The following is a 20,597-nucleotide window of genomic DNA, read 5'->3' as shown; positions in this document are numbered from 1 at the left end:
TGATAAAATTTTAGTTTGAAGTAAAAAATAAAGCAAAAAGCAAAAATCAAAACCAAATACTAAAGGAAGTTGGTGTCTTATAGCGACTAAACATATGCAAGAATACATTATATTTTAAAGTGTCTTATTATGTCTTACATCTCGCGAACAAAACTCCAAAGCACATTTATCTATTTGGGTTGGGGTGAAAAAAATAAGATTTCACATTTTAAATAACCCTGAATTAAGAACCATCTTGAATGTTGTTTTATATACTTTTATAAAGTTGTTTGAGTAGATTTTGCTCATCTCATGATACCCTGATGCATCCCTAAGCAACCTTGTTAACAGCTAGCAGAAAATGAATGCTATGTTAGAGCCAGTTTCATATTTTATTGTTTCCAAACAACAATATATTTTCAAACATCCAAGTGTGTCTGACATAGTGCATTGTTTTCGCTTCTGCATAACCCTCGTTTTAAAATTAACACTCCTAAAATTAATGATGAATTAATGATGAACCCCTGGAGGAAATAAAAGCAATGAGCCAATTCTTCTAAATGTGAAAAAAAAAAAAGGCTGGAGATTACTTGAGATCTTGGAACAGTCCTGCATGCAGAATCTCTTTTATATTTTTAGATTTATGCATACAGTACTTACAGGGTATCTATTATGCAAAGTTCACTTTCTGATTGTTTTTTGGACCATCACATGGGTTTCTAGGTCTATCTTTGTAGAAACCAAGTGCTTGAACTCACCATTTAGAGTTTCCTTTTTTTTTTCTTTTTTTTTTAATGAAAACACAAGAATAAAATAATTAAATAGAAATCATTTGCATAGACCCTTCTCCGGCTCCATGCTCAGCACTGCCCATGAGTTGCCATTTTTATTTCCTCTCTACAGCAGAATGCAGCAAACAGCATCATGTCACAGCAAAGAGCAAAGCACAGTCAATGCTCTGTACTGTAGTTGGCTGTACAAAAAAAACATCACTCTTTTTTTTCTTCCTTTTCCTTTACGAGTTTGAGGGTTTTATATGTATGTTCATATATACTATATGTACACCAATCAGCCACAACACCAACACCTTTGCTAAGTGAAGTGAATAACATTGATTATCAATTATGTACCGGTTTGGAGCAAAGACCAGCCATTTTGGTCCGATCCCATGTAAGAAATGTACCAGAACACCCCATGCATCACAGTCTGCCACATATGCAACTTAGCAGGCGAAGAGGTCAAGGTTGTTGATCTGGCATCCAAATTCTCCACATTCTGACTGAGTGTCCATGCACCAGACAAACAAGTTTGATCCACAGAGGCACAGCCCACAGCACCCAAAGTATTTGCCGCTAACATCCTGGGGCCAGACACAGCAACACACCCCAAAGGTCTTGTGGAGTCATGTCCTAAGGGGTCAATGCTGCCAAGGTGGCACAAGTAGAACCTACACAATATAGGGCATAATGGTTTTGTGTTTTAATGTTATGGCTGATCAGTGTACACTGTATATGTACAGTAAAACCTTGAATTGCAAGTAACTTGGTCTGGTTTCAGTTTTTATAAATTTAACTTGATAAACGAGCGAGGTCTTGCAATAAGTGTACTACCTATACGTTTTATCTGCCGAGGGTCATGTGATCATGTGGTTGTTTTCTCTCACGCTTTCTCTCACGCTGATGGATTATGGGTAATCGTCTCGCATACTAAGTCTCAGTGCATGTGCGTGTCGTCTTACACAGTAGCCCTTCTCTACTTTCTTGTCTCCCTCACACCAGCCATAATTCTAAAAGGTGAAGTGCAGGTAAATTTTTTTATTTGTTTATTTTTTTATAAATTTAGTCATGTCCAATTCCCTTCCCGTCACTAGGGGGGGCTCCCACATTAAGGCTACTTACCACCATCCAGCCAGGAGGGCCGGGGGCTGTCACGCGTTTACTCCGAACCACGTGACACCAGTCGACCTCTTTATTTCGACCTGCTCGCTCACGCACCGTTGAGGGCGGCGTCACACACTCAGAGGCCAGCACTAACCGCTCTCTCCGCGTGCGCGAGCTTGCAGACGCCCCGAATGGCGTAGAGCCGTGCAATTAATGTGGGAGCACTAATACCTCTCATCCCTCCCTGCTGAGAGAGCTCGGCCAATTTAGCTCTCTCGAGGCCTCCGGCTGTGAGAGGTTACAGCATTACCCGGAAACCGAATCAGCGATCTCCGGATGATAGGGCGAGCACTTTACCACTGCACTAGTTGGAGGCCCAATTTGTTTTATTTTTACTTTATAATTTTTATTTATTTTTATAGGCATACTTTTGGGTCATCTAAGTTTCCTTTATTTCTTTAATATACGAGTGCTTTACATTGTAAGCGTGTTTCCAGAACGAATTATGCTCGCAATCCAGGGTTGAACTGTAAATGCATATATTTTTTGCATTTATTTTAAATATTCAGAGGTGGCAATAGATTTATACACATATATTTTGGACAGAACATATTTGTTTAAAACGGACATTTGAAGATTATATTTATTAAAGGAACAGAAAGTAGTCTCTCTTGAGTGGAAAGTTTCAATTTTATTTTGTCTATTCTTTTGAAGGGTGCCAATAATTCTGGAGTTTATTGTGTGTGTATTCTTTTTGTTTATTCTGCAAAATTATTTTTAATAGGCTTTTACAGTTAATATGGTTTTTCCAGACTCTTTTTAATGAATGAAATAAATATTTATATCACATTATGAGAATGGGAATAGATTCTCCCCTAATCTTTTCTTGAGACCTTCTGATAAAGACACAAACAGAGACGCCAAACAGTCAGATAGTGTTGCACTATGCGTCAGTGAAAGAGCACAAAAATGCTGACGATACCGTAAAAAAACATCCAAACGTAGTAGATCTTGTTCCCCATAGCTTTTATTTAACATTAGCCAGTTTAGCATTTTGCCAATTTGTCTGGTAATTTGTGATGCCATGCTGTGTTTAATAGCATTAAAGGGCTAAACCTGGTCTCTCTCCATATTGCAATCTACTGAGGTTGCATTTTAAATATCCATTGTGTGCATGTCTCATTGTCAGACTTCTCATTTCCCAGTGTGTACCACAAACAACAAAAAAAAAAGAAGGATGAATAAGAGCTGAAAATATGACCACCGCATCTACAAGTTGGCTCGGTGCTATGAGTGCGTCTCTTTCGTAAGGAGCATCACCAGCGTGCCACCTGGCTGGCGTAGTCCTCTGTGGTGGCAAGCTGTGACTGGTTTTCCTCCGACTGCCTTTTACTCTGGCGGTCCTTCTGCTCGTGTTGCCAGCGCCGTTCCTGCCTCTCCTGTTGGCGTGCGAACTGCACACGCTGCAGGAATAGCTCCTTGGCAAACTTGTAAAGTTGCACGTCCAGGAAGTTAAGGTGTTCGATGCGGTGACGCACGTCCTGCTGCAGTTCCACACCAGCAGCGCGGGTACTGTTGAGCTGCGTAAATGCTGCGATGAAATGCAGCCGGAAAGTACGCTCGAACAAGTACTGTGTCTTTCGCTGGAACTCGGTCAGGCCGAAAAAGGCCATGTTTTTGAGATTACTCATGGCACTGGCGAGCAGGATTTCGCCACGCTCGCGATCACTCATGGACGAGAGGTTGTAGCAGCCTACCAGGCTCAGGTCTGCAAGCATGCGCACCTGCCGGTTGTTAGCCAGGTTGTGCGGGCATGCTGTGAATTCTCCCAGTGTCACTCCTGACCAGTCATCCCCACTGTAACATGATGGTAACTCGGCTTGGGTGGGTGAGCGGCCATCGCACATGTGGAGAGAAGTTTTCCAAGTGGCACCGCGCTGCACATGCTTCCACTCGCTCAGATAGCGTGACACCGGGTCCCGTAGCATGGTGATGTAATAGAAGTTCCTGCAACGGACAAAGCAAAAGTAGTCAGTTTCACACAGCTCCTGTCATGGTGCTGCACATTTAAAAGCATATGAATCTGACACAATCAATAGTAATATCAATCAGAGATGGAGCCATAACTTCAAGCCAGTGGCATTGCTGTAAGGAGATGATACAGTAACTGGTGACGACCCCAACCATTCTGCAACCTCCCTTTTCCTTAACATTTCCTGACAGTGCCTAATAACTGTGATCAGCTTGTTCATGCATCAACTATTCCACAATTCAGTCCAGAAAAAGTGCAATTCACAGGACACTTTTGGGAGAGCAGCTGCTACATGGAACATATTTTACATACATCAGTGCTTCTCCTGAAACAGACTTAATTGCTTAATTCTTTAAAATCTTGGAACAGCCACTAAACACATGCGAAAAATAAGAAGTTTCATTTTAAAGCTACAGTTCTCCAGAGACAGCAGATGACATGTTGCAGCTTAAAAAGTCCTGGATTTTACACTTAATTATTTTATTATTATTATTATTATTATTATTATTATTAAAGAAAATGGTGAATTATATATATATATATATATATATATATATATAGAATACAATATGTACAAATTTGAACATGAACGCTGTACCAAAGCAAAGAGATAACAAAATACTAGTTTTAATAGTATTATTAGTGAATTATTAGGCGGCACAAAAGGATGGTGGTTAGCACTGTAGCATCCAGGGCTGAGGGTTTGAGTCCCGCTGTCGGGTCTGTGTGCGTGAAGTTTGTATGTTCTCCCAGTGCTACTGGGTTTACTCCAAGTACACCGGTTTCCTCTCACGATCCCAGTCTGAAATTCGGCTAATGGGTGTTTCCAAAATGCTCAGGGCAGGTTTATGGTCGCCTCAGTGACAGCAAGGTGCCCATGTAGTCTGGCTACAAAACAAGCTTAAATAATCACCGTTTTTGACAGTGAGTAAGAGGTGTTACTGCTGAAATGCTGCTTGTTTTTCTCCCAACATGGCGCTGGGCATTAAGACCAAACAACTCCACATTGGTCTCATTTGTTCATTGGACATTGTTCCAGAAGACTTGTGGTTTGTTCAGATGCAGTTTTGCAAACCTCACTTACTGTATGCTTCAACATTCTTTTTTTGACAGAAAATGTTTCTCCTTTTTTGCTTTTCCAAACAAAGCATACATGTTCAGTCATCTTCTAATTGTGCTGTCATGGACCTTAATATTTAACATGCTTAGTCAGACCTGTAGAGTCTGACATGTAGCTCTTGGTTTTTTGTATTTCTCTGCATTGCATGTTCTGACCTTGGGTGAATGTACCGGGACGTCTCCAGGAAAGATTGGCAACTGTCTTGAATGCTTTCCACTAGTGACCAATCTGAAATTCTTTGGTAATAACTTTTTCCAGATCAATGTGCAGCAACAGTTACTTCTTTAAGACCACCTAAAAACACATCTGAATTCTCCAGACCAGCAAACTGCCAAAACTTCTGCTTTTGTAGATGTTGATTAATCAATCAAGGGCTGATGATAAGCAGCATCTGCCTGAAACATACCATCTTAAATCATGTGGAAGCATTCAAGGTCTACTTAGAATTGGCCATTGTTTTTTTTTTTTTTTGTGGGGGGGTGATGGGGGAAGGGCTTTATTTTTGTTCAGTAGATAATGGCATAGGAAAAAACTATATATGCTGTTATTTGTAGGAGCTTGTAATTGCCTAATAGTAAAACCCGCTATGATTAAATTTTTATTTTTTTTGGGTTTTAAGCAAAAAAAAAAAAAGGAAAATAAGAAGCAAAATGAGAAAACATGTACTGTAGGGGGTACAACGTTAAATCTGGGTGACGAGATGCAGGATGTGAGCATAATGTTGTGATTACAACATTTGGGACAATTGCCCACTTTCTGTTAATTTCCCATTGCAGTGCTGAGTGGAACTTTCCCTAAACCTCTGAAAAAGGTCCAACTGAAATCCAAAATCCCCCATGGGGACAAGTCAAAAGCCCTGTACCCGCAGTTATTCTCTGCAATGATCTCCTGAGAAACAGCAGTTCATTCTCTAAGGGTAGATATCCTCAGAGCTGGGGAGAATACAGACTGAAGGCAGCTCTACTCTGATGTTTCCCCAGAGAGGAGATGATGGGTAGAAGAAAGTTTCCTCTATTCATCTTCATCTCCCTCAGGGAAAGGTGGACATGACATATCCACTGCACTTTCCAGTAGCAGATGTCTGCCTTTGAATGAGCTGGGATTGGCCTAAAAAACGGTGCTCTTCTTTGGCTGCTTTTTCAAGGTTAAGCAAGAAACGGTAGGGGTACTTTAAAAAGTTTTTAAAAGAAGACACAAAAGCAAACTTTATAAGTTAGATAATTTATACGTCAAAAGAAGAATTGTAAATAGGATCACAAATTTTACAGCTTTCTTCAAAATGAAAAATACTACCTGTCAGGTATAAGAATTTAGGCATGGTGTCCTCTAACACAAGCAGTTTGACCTGAAATACATGTGTTTATTATTGAGCTTCTCATTAACCCAATTCATAAACTTTAACTCATCAAACTTAACCCACGTGTAAAACATAAATCTGGACACAGCTTGCATCTCAGTATTATTTTCCCTTTTCATATTGGGCTCGTGAGACCTAATTGATACTCTTAACTGCCACTTACTGAATACCATATTCACCCACAACAAGGCATAATTTGGCGATCACGATAAGCCGAAGGGACACAGGGTGTGAGGGTAATATACACGCACGACAGAGATGTCAGACACTAGCCTGTGATTAGTACAGTGCTTTTGGCAGCTATATCCTAGCTCTTGCTCCTGGAATGTCTGAAATGCAGACATGCTCTCATTAGACTGTCTCCGGCACAAAAACACATGCGGCAAGCATTGTTGGAGCAAGCCAACTGTGAGGAAAAAAGAAACCAGTGCTGAACACCATCAGTGTCACGCTGCATTAACCTCAAGCCATTTCACCCCTCTGTCTGCATCATATGCGAATAATACTTCCAGTATGAGAAATGAAGATGAGTAGAATGCTCGTGTGGAAAGGCATTCAATATTTTGACAGTTAAACTTTTCACAGGTAGCACTTGTCTTCCTAATTGTAGGATCAAGATATAGCTTAGGTTTAAGACTTAGCTTAATGAATCTTTATAATATCAACACCAAAACAGGGCTTAGGTAGGTGATTTCACATGCAGATTTACAACAATGACCTCATATTAGTATTTTTTTAGAATTATTTTGTATTACAAAATATTTTTTATTATTTGCATCGGAACACTCAGTGCTTGACAGTTAGCTGCATATGGGGCTTAGCAGGTAAAGAGGTTAAGGTTGTTAATCTGGCTTCCAATTTCCCCAGATTGCAGTCAGTTTGAGCTTCCATAGGATATGCTTGACAATCAAATCTAATTTCCAAAGGCCCCACCCACAGCACCCAATGGATCTATCGTTAAACTTCTGGTGCTAAACATTAAAGGACAGCGCCGCCCTTGTGGCACAATGAGAACTTAAAACCTACTGTAGGTGGTTATAATGTTAATGATTTTACCATTATGGCTAATTGGTATATACCATCTAACCACATTAAAAGAGTGAAAATGGATTAATAGATATTACTTTTAAGTTTAGATAAACTGTTAGGTATAAGTTATACGCTAAAACACATTTTTGTCACTTCCAATTCTGTTTTTCAAAAATCTAACCACTGTCTGCAAAATCTCATAAGAATAAAATCCATCCTCCCTTGAACTGAAATTGACTGAAACTTTTAGGGTTTTTTCCCCCTATTTTTTTTAAAACTGTTATGGCAACATGAAATCATAGATAGTGGATTTTAAAACCACATATGACTTTTGATGTTGTTTACATTGATTATTTTCTACGTATTACACTTATAAAATATTCTGTACATGCCTCCTTGCTGCAATCTTCATGATTATGAATGCAACGCGATGACTAAGACAAGCTTTGATGTATGATCTTAAGTCATATATTCCACAACTGCAGTAAATCAAGCGCCAGGAATTAATGTAACACACACTGGTCTCAGCAGGTTCCAGTTTTTTCATTAAAAGCTATAGCACAGCTTAACAGCAAATGTCTTAAACCTGTTAACTGTTAACTGTTAAAGTTTTTGCCTTAAATAGTGTACCCTATGTAAAACGCACACTGTTCCCACGTGCATTAGTCTACACCCTGGTCATGCATACAATGGTCATGATCCTAGATTTCAATATTCATTGACACTGAGCAAAAGCGGCTAGAATATAGCTCATTTACAACTAAACTGATTTATGCTTATTTTCCCAGGTTAGATATTATAGTACACTGTAAATACACAACTAAATTACAGCCAAAGTTTCCATCTTGCTCGGGTCAAAACCCAATGCTATGAAAATGATTTTACACGCTTATATATAAAGGTAGTATGCTGTGCATTTTTAGGGCTCCATTTGGAGAAAAAATGGTGAAGATTAAAGGCTCTCTACTTCAAAACCCCTTCAGCTACAATTATAATCTTTTCCCCCTAATGAAAGGTAACCCTTTGAGGTTTCTTGCCACTATTTAGATTCAGCGTCAGTTGGTTTAATTAAGAATGACAGAAGCAAATCAGTTTAGTTTTTTTGCTATTGGGCCCAACAGACAAAATGTGCAAATATGAATGCAAGCAATGATTCTTTGGTTAAAAAATGAAGGCAGGTTTCTATTAGAAAGGTCTCCTTATTGGCTAAAATGATACCCATGTTATGCTCTTGCCAAAGGATCACGTTGCAGTTACCCAAAGTCAGTCACGCTTGAATGGTGTCATTTTTGTAATAATAATAATTATTATTATTAATATTATTACAAAAATGACATTGGATTATTATTATTATTATTATTTTTTTTTTTTTTTAAATAATAATAATAATAATTATTATTATTATTATTATTATTATTATTCATTTTTTATTTATAAGAACCTTTCAAGCACCCAAGGACATTTGCATTTGACATAAAAGGTAAGAAACTAAAAACAGTATTTAACAAAGAATTAAGAATATGATAATTTTTAAAAAAAAAAGAAAATAATAATAATAATAAAATGGTAGACAATTAGTAGTATAAAATGAAATAAATATCATAAAGTAAAATACAAGTCAGTTATAATGTATAAAATTAAATAAATAAATAAACGATTATAAAACAAACAGTTGATAGTCTAATTTAAAACAATGAATCTTGGCAGCTGCCTGAAACTCAGAGATGGAGTTACAGTGTCGATTGTTAAGTAGTAGATTGTTCCACAGCCTCGGCGCCACCCTAGAGAATACTCTAGCACCTATTGTTTTAAGAGTCGAACCTGGTACTGATAGAAGGCCAGCCAAGGAATAATAGAGCATCAGCAGCATTTGTGTGCACAGTATAGCCAATAGAAAGTTTTACAAGTTATTCCATTCTTGGAGTCGTAGAGAACGCACTAATGGCTCTGAAAGATCATTTACTGCACTGCATCCCATATAGGACCTCCAGTCAACATTCACATGGAAATCCACCAAGCACAAGGAGAACATGTAAACTCCATGCACACTTGGCTATACACAGTGTATTACAGTACAGCGTTCTCTAGAATCGTGCCAATGGTTAAAGGAATGAGTCTGCCATCTTTTCACCTCGTTCAATTCTCTTAATTTTTTTCATTTTTCGTGATTTCACGCTTTACATGGATTTACTGTATGGTGTAATGCGAAGCTGCCGTATCATGCGATGTAATGTGAAAACAAGCAAACTTATGGACATAATTGCACCAGAGAGTTGCCCAATAAAAATTACATTTCTGGAACAGAAATTGCTGAGAAGTGACCTCAATTCATGTATTATACTGCCTTTTTATGTTTTTCCCCAATCCATATTGTACAACTACTAGAACCTTAACTTAACTTGTCTGTTTACTAGCACAAATATATGAAGAAAATGTGCCATTATCTTGATAAGTGGCTTGGATTCAGCACTTCAGTCGGCTTATGTGTGAAATTGCAGAATGTCTGTATATGTGTGAAAAATGTGCTGAAGCATTTTTATACTTTTAAATGTGTGTCCCTATCTATATTTACAGCAGACGTGCTGTGGAGTCCCAACTATGTCTAACTAATAGGAAAATGGAAAGAGCAGGAAAAACCTCAAAATTAGATCATGTCATTTTTTGAATATACTGTCGGGCTGGAAAGTAAAAAAGCTGTGTCTGATTTATTTTCTTTTGTAAAAGTTTTATACTTAATTCTCTCTCTCTCTCTCTCTCTGATCCATTCTGCCCACCAGCCCACCTGCCTGATTCATACATCTGGTTCGAGTTCTTGTGGTCCATTTGGGGATGCATGTGATAACTAAGGACGGTTCCACTTAATATTCATAAAAAGGGGTTGGACTATAAACATGACATTTTTTTTTTTTGAAAGGCTTGTGACTGCCACCATTCCCTCCTGGACAAACTGATAAATCTACAAATGTACAATTTTTTACATTTTTATGCAAAGTTTGTAAAGCTGCTTTGTGCTTTATGTCTATTGTTAAAAATGCTAACGAATTGAATTAAATTGAATCCAGGATGCAAAGAACCTAGCAACACTATTCACAAGGCAGGGACACCAGCCCATGAATGGGACACCAGTCCATCACATGTCACCCTGCCCACACTCATTCACACCTTGGCATAGCCAATCCACTTTGGGAAGCAAACCAAAGTGGAATGGATGCAGAGAGAACATGCACAGAAATATCACAATGACAATATACTATATATATCATTTCTTTTGTATGTAATTTACATATTTTTTGTACGAGTTGCATTCCTGGTTTCTTTCGCAATCCAGCTGCTTGTTCTCTTTTATCATCAGCGGCAGCGTGCATATGCGATGGGACCTCCTGCCTGGTCCCCAAGGCAATGCTAACTGAAATGTGTGCTAGCCTTTCATCTCCTGGCTGGCCAGAGCTCAAAGATAGCACTGCAGCATATATTTGTTAAGCTGCTACTTCAAGGGTACTCATGCTACTTATCTTTCTCCCGTCTGAAGAAGACATTCCACTGATATAATTAATAAGGCAGCTAATTAACGTTTTGCCTTTTACCTAAACCTGACCTAATGTAAACTCAACCACACTACCCCAAAAGCAAACATTATGACTAGTTTAGTTCCTTTAAACGCAAGCTGTAGATTTTATTAAAAAAAAGAAAGAAAGACTGAAGTTAATATATAAACAATGACACACAGAAACACACACACTTCCATTTGTACCTTGCTGAATCATTAACGGAGAGACATGCAAATACATTTTTGTAGCCTTTTCCATAATTATGTCCAGTTTGTACAGTTAACTCAGTATATACATTATACAGTACACAATAGAGTATGTGCATTATATTGCAAGGGGACAAATATCCTGCAGCTATCTGAAGGCCAGCCGGGTAACCGTTCCAAAGTACAGTACAAAAACAAGTCTGGGAATATTTTCACAAACTTACAATGAGAAACTCTTCAGGAAAGCATACTCTTATTGAGATATACTCAAAAGGAAACACAGTTCTGCTCAAGAAGATGACAAAAGCAGTAATTCTCCTGCCACTTATACTAAGGATTCATGTCCTATTGAACACTGGAATATAGAGCAGATTCCCAAATCTCAGGACAACAAGCAAAAAAAGGGCATTTGCCAATGACTAGGGGCATTTTCACAAAGTACACATGCACAGAGCATTTACACACATGCAGTAGCCCGAGCTCAGGATTAGACCATATTTGGTTTCACTATAACCAGCCAACACGAATCATACTGTAATGTGAGTATGGAGTTGCTCCAGAGAATACCGTAATCACTGCTTTGTTGTGGATTCCTTGAAATTATAACCACAAAATTTAGATATTAAGGAAAGACTAATCAGTTGAAAGGTGGGAAAGTATGAGAAAGTGGAAGCTCTGCATACAAATGCCCCTCTCTTAAGAATTTTGTGTTTTAACAACTGAAAACTTGCAATAAATTTGCCTCGGCAGGCGAAGCATTTTCGGCATACAAACAAACCGAACCAAACGCCAGGCTAAGTTGCATGGGAGCCGTTCAAAACTTTTTGCGTCAGTAAAATGCCCCTTTTTTTTTTGCCATTTTGTGCAAGATTTAGTAAAGCCATAGAACAATGGGTCCCAAGAATCATAGCAAGGACGGTAGCAAGAAGAAAAGGGAGCCACTTTCAGTTTCGTGTTTAAAGCTGTTAAATCCGAGGCGAAATCAATCAAAAGTGAAGGTTAAGCGAGGTTTAATGTCTATTTGGCGACACAATGGCTTAGTGGTTAGCACTGTCCCTTTGCATCTTCAGGTCCTGGGTTCAATTCCTGCATTGGGTCTGTGTGCATAGAGTTTGTATGTTCTTCCTGTGCTTGGTGGGTTTCCTCAGGGTTCTCCGGTTTTCTCCGACAGTCCAAAAATAATGTACAAATGAGAATAAATACAATTGTCACCATTGGCCTCCCCGCCCCCTAGTTGGATAGTCTGTTCATTTCATATTTTACTGCATATACACTTACATTATAAATGTTTTGATCGTTTTTCTAGCGTTGGAAATCGGAAATATTGTTAATATTTTTGGGTGGCTAAAGTAATTTCAGGATTATTTGCATTTACATAATTTCCCATAGAAAAATACATTTCGCAGTATAAAATTTCGTCCCAAGAACTCGTCTCTAGAACAGTACCAATGACATTCTTTGCAGGATAATTTGTCTATTCTGACAAGTGTTACTGAAGAACTGCTGCATGATGCAAGCTTTAACACTGTATGGTTTAGGAAACACCGTTATATTGGGCATCGAGATGCACACGGTAGATGAGTAACCCAGACGTAATTTCTACATGACACTGCATATGTAATCAAAGCCATTCACAGTCCCGTATCACACATGGGAAGGGTGGAAAGTTGTGACATATAGATGCTACAGTAGAAGTTAACTCTATATTAAGATGTCTTTCAACACTCCCTTTGCAGTATGTCTGGAAGGCATCAGTTTCCAAGCGTCTACTTAGAAGGTTACAAGCTCATCTCATTTGCTTCCACTTCCTCTGTCCTTCATGGACCTACATTAACCCATAACAGGATAATTCTTAATAATGAATTACTGTTTTTTCATTGCCATTAAAAATAGTTCTTCATTTATGAATGCAGTGTTTTTTTTTATCTATTTATATAGCAAATGTTCATTAGAAATTCGGTGGAAGGTAGAGTCTTTCACCAGTCCTTATAAACACATGGCAAGACAATCAGCACCTCTAAAACCAGACATTACGCATTTAAATAGCATGTGTGCATATTAATTAAACCCTGTTTGCACTATTTCTCTTATCAAACATCCCTGTAGAGAATCTGCCCACTGTTAACACATGCATGCACATACGGCATATGACACCTATGTATTTTATACTGTATACCCGTCTATTTACAGTCTGTACAAACTAAATGCGAATATGTGCCTAATACTATACCTCTAACTTTTTGAGTTTTGAGGGTTACATTCACACTACCAAAGTGACTTAATTCCCATTTTTCTCATATCACACAGATCTGATTTTTTTAAGACTGTCTGAACATAGCACAGGGAATTCATACTGTAGCTTGATGCCTTCTAAAGCATGGCGCAAAGCCTTCTTCCTTCTTCTATACCTCAATAAATAGTTTACATCTTCTAGAGCAAAATCCCAAACATATTTTTGCTATCGTTGTATGCACTGTTTAAAATAAATGAGTGTTCACACATTACTGTAAGTGCACCCAGAAGGCGTGAACAAACGTACCGATATAAACGCACGCATACCGTTTCAGAGGACAGACACGTCCACAATGGAGTGAGACAAAACACGCTTGCAATCATGAATGTGAACCGTTATGTCATGCAAATCTGATCTGATCTGAAAAATCTGAATTGAACAATGTGGCTTGTAATGTGAATGTAGCCAACAATCCCTGGGGTCTCCAAACCAATGCTGTGCGTCATTTAATAATGTTGGCTTGGATTATCTGTAACTGCTTTTAAAACGTTTAGGTAAGATTATGGGGGGGAAATGCAGACTCCTACCAAGAGAGTTATTCGTTTAACTTCTACACCCCTTATCCTGTCCAGGGTCGCAGGGGTCCTGGCCCATTACCTGGAAACCCCAAAGCACGGGGAAAACATGCAAACTACATGCATGCAGACCCCAAGGCGGGAATCAAACCTTCATCCCTGGCAGTGGAAGGCCACAGTGCTAACCACTACGCCCTCATGCAATCTTACTTATTTATTTAGCAAAAAGGCTGTTTTACATTGATTTAAAGGCGTTCCCACATATCAAAACAACATCCTCTAGTCACAACTTATTTTATGCAGTCGAATAGCTTAAAAAATCAATTAAAAGCAACACATTATACAGTATCAGTGAATATCATACCTCCAATTGGGAAGGTATTTTTCTGTTTGTTTTTTTTTGTTGGCCAATGAACAATTAAAAAATGTTCGATGGTCTTTTACTCGTTCCCTTTATATATAATTTTTTGACATATTGTTGCGTGCACCTGCAGTTACTGCTGCATGGATTGGACACAACCAAGTCTCATCTCACTTTATCATGTTTACAACAGTTAGTTGTTTTATTTAACCGTTATGATCATCCCCCCACACCTACAGTATGGCTCCTCCTTAAACATGCATCAAAAATACAGAAGAAGCTGTTATTTGTCAGCAAGTAGTTATCAATAATTCAGGCAAATTAGTTCGATACAAATTCCACAGAAATATTTTCCCTTATTGTCGATTGTCATTAAAGAATAAAACTATGGACCTATAGATTTATAATTTAAAAGTAATCCAGCAAAAGTTATGGTTCAGGGGATACAATCTTGATTTATCATCTGACCTAGAATTGACAATGGACATGATACATAATTGATACGTCTGCACGGCTTAAGCGACCTTTCGTCCAAACACACTGCTTGCTTTACCTTTTTTTTTTTCTCTCTCTTTTTTTATGGGACATGTGGAGTCTCAAAAATGTTTAACGGAATATTTGTGTTTATCCTTGTTATTATTGTTGGTGTAATGAGTAACAATACAGTACACAACAATCGTTAGATCATGGGAGTGTATGATTCATACGGATTTCTAAAGAGCCTACCCTCCACTTACTGTACACTCTAACGCAAATAACTATATAATGCTGCAGGACAAACAGGCCACGTTTGTATATGCAAGACTCACACATCTGACAGTTTAAATGTGTTAACATGTGCGTTTAGTTACTGTAGATGTAGATATGTGAGTAAAAATGCTGCAGAAACTGGCCTTTTAAACAGTGAGACTCACATGTTCCGTGTGTGTGTGTGTGTGTGTGTGTGTGTGTGCGCTTCGTTTCCTGAGCCCACAGGGATATGTGACCAGTATGAACCCTAAACAGTAAAATACACGATGGTTATAAAATTCCCTAATTGTTTTATTGACTAATGTACTTAATGAGCTTAATCATAATATATAGATCCAGTTTGTTCAGGACAAATAACCAACTTACTGTACATTCACCAACCCTTAGTCACTATCCTTTATCAAAAAAGAAATTTCCAAATTTTACATGATCAAATCCCTTGTATTGTATAAAGACAGCAAAGCTCATTCATTAAGTAGACATAAATGTCTCCAAGTTTATTGACTTTTAATGGCCAAAAGTAAATTATGTGAGGTTGCTATTAAGTTTCGAGATCATTATGGCGGTAAAGCATTATTTCTCCCCACAGAATAAGTGCCAGTTAAGATTAAATATCAAAATGGTTTCATTAGCCATCTGGTAAATGCTACTTCTAACGTATGAAAAATAAACTGATTGGCAATGATAGACCAAGTTTAGATGACTTTTTGAACTATAGCGCAAAAATGTGCAGTCGTTCTTGGAATCTACTTGAATATCTTACATGATATCATTCATGGCCATTCAGCAAAATATATTTCATATTTAATTAGATGTAAAGTTAATGCTTTAAATGCAGAGACGGATTACAACACTTTGAAGTCAATAACATTAAAAAAAAGCAATGCAGCGTTAAAGCTTAAACTCTCATCATTACCAGTTGCTGATACAGAGATCTATTAATCCATCAGGATTTCTATTAATCTTTTCTGTCTTCAGGATGGATAACATTTTATAATGTGATGCAAACTCTCCCATGCCTCATAAAACAACATCCTTATTTGCGCTTCCTGACTTATTATATGGTTACATTTCCTATAACCTGCATCCAGACAATTACTGGAACCGTTTTGTTTACCTGGAAAATGCCAGACGAACTGGTAACAAGAAGAACTAGACATGTTGACATCAGAGGTCTACTTGCTTATGAATTCAACTTAAAAAAGTATTTAGTTTACAACTTATAGGCATCACTGTCACAAGCTTAAATTCTGCACCAACTACATAACCAGCAGAGGACCAGGAGAAATACATAGAGTCTTTGCATAGAGCATCTGAACATCTCTCAGCATCATCTACTTGGCAAACAGAGCAGGAATCCCTAGAAAGCATGCATTATTTGCAAGAGATCTCATCCCCTAATGGTATCTCTGCTCCCTCTGGCAGACCATAATGGACAGCCTTTCTGCTTCTTGGTCCTTCTCTTTGATGGTGATGGAATGGGGACATTTTGTCACCTGGGAAGAGACATCAGGAATGATGAGACCATCTTCGTGTTGTCAGGGAGTTGGTGTTACACCATGCATGCTAGAAAAGGATCATTCTGTTGACAAAGTGAATCTGACTGTCACATGACTGAGGCACTTTGCCCCTTTCGGAGCGAATAAGACAATCGAATAAAGTGATATTTGTGCATAAAGAGCTATTTATGCAGAATTAACTTACAATTTTTTTTTTTTATCACAACTACATTAAAAAAAAAAAAATTAATAAACCAGATTGGGTGGCACGGTGGTGTAGTGGTTAGCACTGTCGCCTTGTACCTCCTGGGTCCGGGTTCGATTCCCGTCTCTGTGTGCATGGAGTTTGCATGATCTCGCCGTGCAAGGTGGGTTTCCTCCAGGTACACCGGTTCCCTCCCACAGTCCAAAAACTTGTGGGTTAGATTAATTGGTGTTGCTAAATTGCCCGTAGCGTGTTAATGAGTGTATATGTATGTGTGTATGTGTGTGTGCCCTGCAATGGATTGGCCCCCTGTCCAGGGTGTACCCTGCCTCCTGCCCTAAGCCTCCTGGGATAGGCTCCAGGCCTCCACGACCCTGAATACAGGATAAAGCGGTATAGAAGATGAGTTAGTGAGTGAGTAAGTGAGCTTGGTGGCTTAGTGGAAAGCACTGCATCCTCGCACCTTCAGAGTCTGGGGTTTCCTCCGGGCACTCCGTTTTCCTCCCACAATTCAAAGAAATATAGAGTAGGCTATTTGCCCCCCCCAGAAGCCTGTATACAAGATGAATGGATATGGATAATAAGTGAGTGAGTCAAATAAAAAGTCATTGGGATAGTTGTTTACTCTTTACCCTTATATGGTCATATACCCATATTACTCATGAAGCCCAACCCCACAGAATCTTTCTAATGTCTGTGCATCAGTTTAATTTTATATTTATTTATTTACACTCACTGAGCATTTTATTAGAAACACTACTAATCCTATATAGGGTTTCGCTTTGCTCTCAAACTTCTCTCTGAACCATACAGCCGCTAAATGATGAGGAAAGCAACCCTGGTCACTGAGGACCCCTGCTCATCCCCTGCATATTTCATTCATGCTATTGCCATCAGGCTACAAATCCCACTGGCCTGGAAAACCATTTATAAGAAATCATTAACTCCTAGTGCAAATTCTTCTTATTATTTTTTTTTATGTTCTTATTTGTGTTTTTATTGTGTGTAAATGTTGGAGCCTTTTTTTGGAGTCACTGTCAAGAATCTCTGTCACTACGTAGGATAGACAATAAAGACAATAAATATCTTATCTTATCTTTAAAAAGATATATTTGAGACATGGATTCCAAAACATTTTGAAAACATCATATATTGGATTATAAATTATTGTATGGTGATTCGAAATTAAACAAAAAATAGAATGCGTACATGTTGTACATATTGTGGCATAACAATATTTAAATTGTTTATAATAAAACTTATATTAAAACTCCTTTTCATTTGAGGCTGCTGTCTTCCCAGTCTCCCTACAGTTTGTGCCGTGCAGGTGTGAACGTGTTACATCAGTTCATTTGTAACTGCGGTGCGAGAAAAAATTTGCATGACAGAAGAGCAGCTGCAGTGATTCATTTTTCATGCTCTGAGAGTGTACCTGATGCCGAAACAAGTCCTGGAAGAGCATGAACTGAATGTTCGAATATCTGTAAACAAAATTTGGAATGATACTCTAAGAAGGGTGAAAGTTGCTTAAAGAGAATCATTACCGGTGACGAGACACGGATTCATCACTACGAGGCTGAGAGTAAACGGCAGAGTAGGGCACAGAAACATCCTCAATCGCCAACCAAGAAAAAGTTCAAAAGTCATCCATCAGGTAGAAAACTGATTCTTACATTTTGCTGGGATTACCAAAGGGCCCGTATTGAAACATTATCAGGAAAAAGAAAAATAACCAACAGTGCTGGTTACGGAGGACTGATATCCAAGAGCGTCATGATCTTGACAATTCACATCCGCACACTTCTGCCCACACTGACACTCTGCAGAAACTTTATTTTGAGATGTTAAAGCATCCTCCCTATAGACTATATATATATATATATATATATATATATATATATATATATTATATATATATATATGTGTGTGTGTGTGTGTGACGACAAAGACTCACTTTTGATGAAGAAGTGAAGACAGCAGCGCATTCGTGGGTAGCAGCTCAGTGTAAAGAAAAGCAAGGAGGTTATGTAAAAAAAAATATGCATTTGTCTTTAAAAAGTTTAAGGTATCACAGTCATCTACACCGCACGCTGCATCCGCAAAGCCACCAGCCCTGTGGCTGAACGGACACACCCTCACTCTTCACCCTCCTGCCATCTGGAAAAAGGTGCCGAAGCATTCGGGTACTCACATTTAGACTATTGTGGCGTGGGCGGGGTTTTGGGACTAGTAACCATCATGCTTTGCGGGAGGGGTTGTTAGGTGTTCACCCTGTCGAGGAAAGGTGTTTGGGTTAGTGGCTTCGGCCAGGGTGTGTGTGTGTGAGTTAGAAGTGTGTCTTGTAGATCTGTGTTGAATGTGTGGTTGTGTGACTTATTGTGCTATGTTAAATAAATTACTCCCAGCCATTTGCATTGGGCAGCAAGGAAGCTCACTCGTCTCTCCACCATCCTTCCCGGCGATAAAACGCTACAGTGGTGTCAGAAGTGGGATGGAGAGTAACGGGTTAGAGCGCACCCCGGAGCAAGCTACAGCTCCGTGCGCCGTCAGCCGGCGAAGCGACCTGCAGCTGCACCTGCCGTCCTACAATGGCGCTGTCAAGCCCCACGCGTTCATCGCCCAGGTGGAGCTAGCCGCCGACTTTGCGGGCTGGTCCCCGGCGGAAACAGCCGTCCGGGTGGCCCTCTCGCTGGAGGGCGAGGCGCTCCGGTCGTTGAAAGACCTCCGGGCGGATGAGAGGAAGGACTGGGCGAAGCTGCGGGAGTCGCTCCACTTCCAGTTCGGCGCGGGTGACCGCCAGGAGGCCGCTGGCGAAGAGCTAGCGACCCGCGAGCGTAGCGCCTCCGAGCCACTGGGGGCGTTCGCCATGGATTTAAGATCTCTCGCACGCCAGGGCTACCCGGAATTCGGGCCCGCCCAGCAGGAAGAGCTAGCTCGCCGTGCGTTCCTGCGGGGAATTCAGCCGGCGCGGCTGCGCGAGCACATCCAGTTAGCGGCACCGGCTTCCCTGTCTGAGGAGCTGCGCAAAGCCGAGCGTGCCGAGCCCATCCTGGCAGAACACCGCGGCGAAAGAGGTAGGTGATCCTAGCAGGGGACAGGGCAACCCGTCGCGGCTAGGCCTCGACTCAGCATCCGAGATTCCGGGACGACAAGGACCGCTGGACCACCGCGACAACGTTCCCCGGCCTGAGGACAGCGTACCCCAGCCGCCGTTACAACTAGCTGCGGGGAAGCCGCCTCCCACAGCCGTCTCTGTTTCCCCAACTGCCGGGCCCAACTTCCGGTCAGGACGTGTAGGAAATCGCGCGGGCGTCTACGTGAACTGTGGCCTGGACAACGTTTCGCTACGGGCACTCGTGGACACCGGCTCTACAGTTTCGCTGCTGCGCTGTGGAGTATTAAAACAGGGCGAGCGCGGTTGTATGCTGCCGGCCCCAGCCTTGACTATTCGCACCGTGTCGGGGAGCTATTTGGAGATACGGGCCTGTCGCACTGTGCGAATACAAGTAGGTGCAATCAGTCTTTCTCATCCATTCTTTGTGGCCGACATTGAAGACGATTGTATCTTGGGGTTGGACATTTTAGAAAGGTGGGGTGCAGTACTGAATCTCGCTGATGGAACGTTACGTGATAACTTTCGGGTTAGCCAGGTTGCTAGTTCCCAAAGCGCAGCCGGACGTGTTAGTAGCGCGCACCAGGGGGGCGGAACTTCCGGTGGACGCGCCATGTAAACATCCGGTAGCAGACCGAGCGAGAATAATGGCCGAGCTTATGCAGCGTAGCAGCATGGGGCTGAGTCCGACACAGACCGACACAGTGAAGT

The 20,597-nt window shown here is 40.1% G+C and overlaps 1 protein-coding gene across 1 annotated transcript in view; it reads right to left on the bottom strand.

Annotated features, from left to right (window-relative positions):
• Positions 1-3,108: 3,108 nt before the first annotated feature.
• hs6st3b (heparan sulfate 6-O-sulfotransferase 3b) overlaps positions 3,109-20,597 on the bottom strand; it is an 85,162-nt gene continuing 67,673 nt past the window's right edge. The window contains exon 2 of the mRNA XM_053496798.1: positions 3,109-3,866. Within this exon, the coding sequence (XP_053352773.1) occupies positions 3,176-3,866 (691 nt within the window). The 3' untranslated portion in view covers positions 3,109-3,175. The remainder of the gene's footprint in view (positions 3,867-20,597) is intronic.

The sequence above is a fragment of the Clarias gariepinus genome, chromosome 5 (genome assembly GCF_024256425.1).
Source record: "Clarias gariepinus isolate MV-2021 ecotype Netherlands chromosome 5, CGAR_prim_01v2, whole genome shotgun sequence".
Taxonomy (NCBI): domain Eukaryota; kingdom Metazoa; phylum Chordata; class Actinopteri; order Siluriformes; family Clariidae; genus Clarias; species Clarias gariepinus.
The sequence above is the reverse complement of the archived record's forward strand: the minus strand, read 5'-3'. Positions and strand labels throughout refer to the sequence as shown.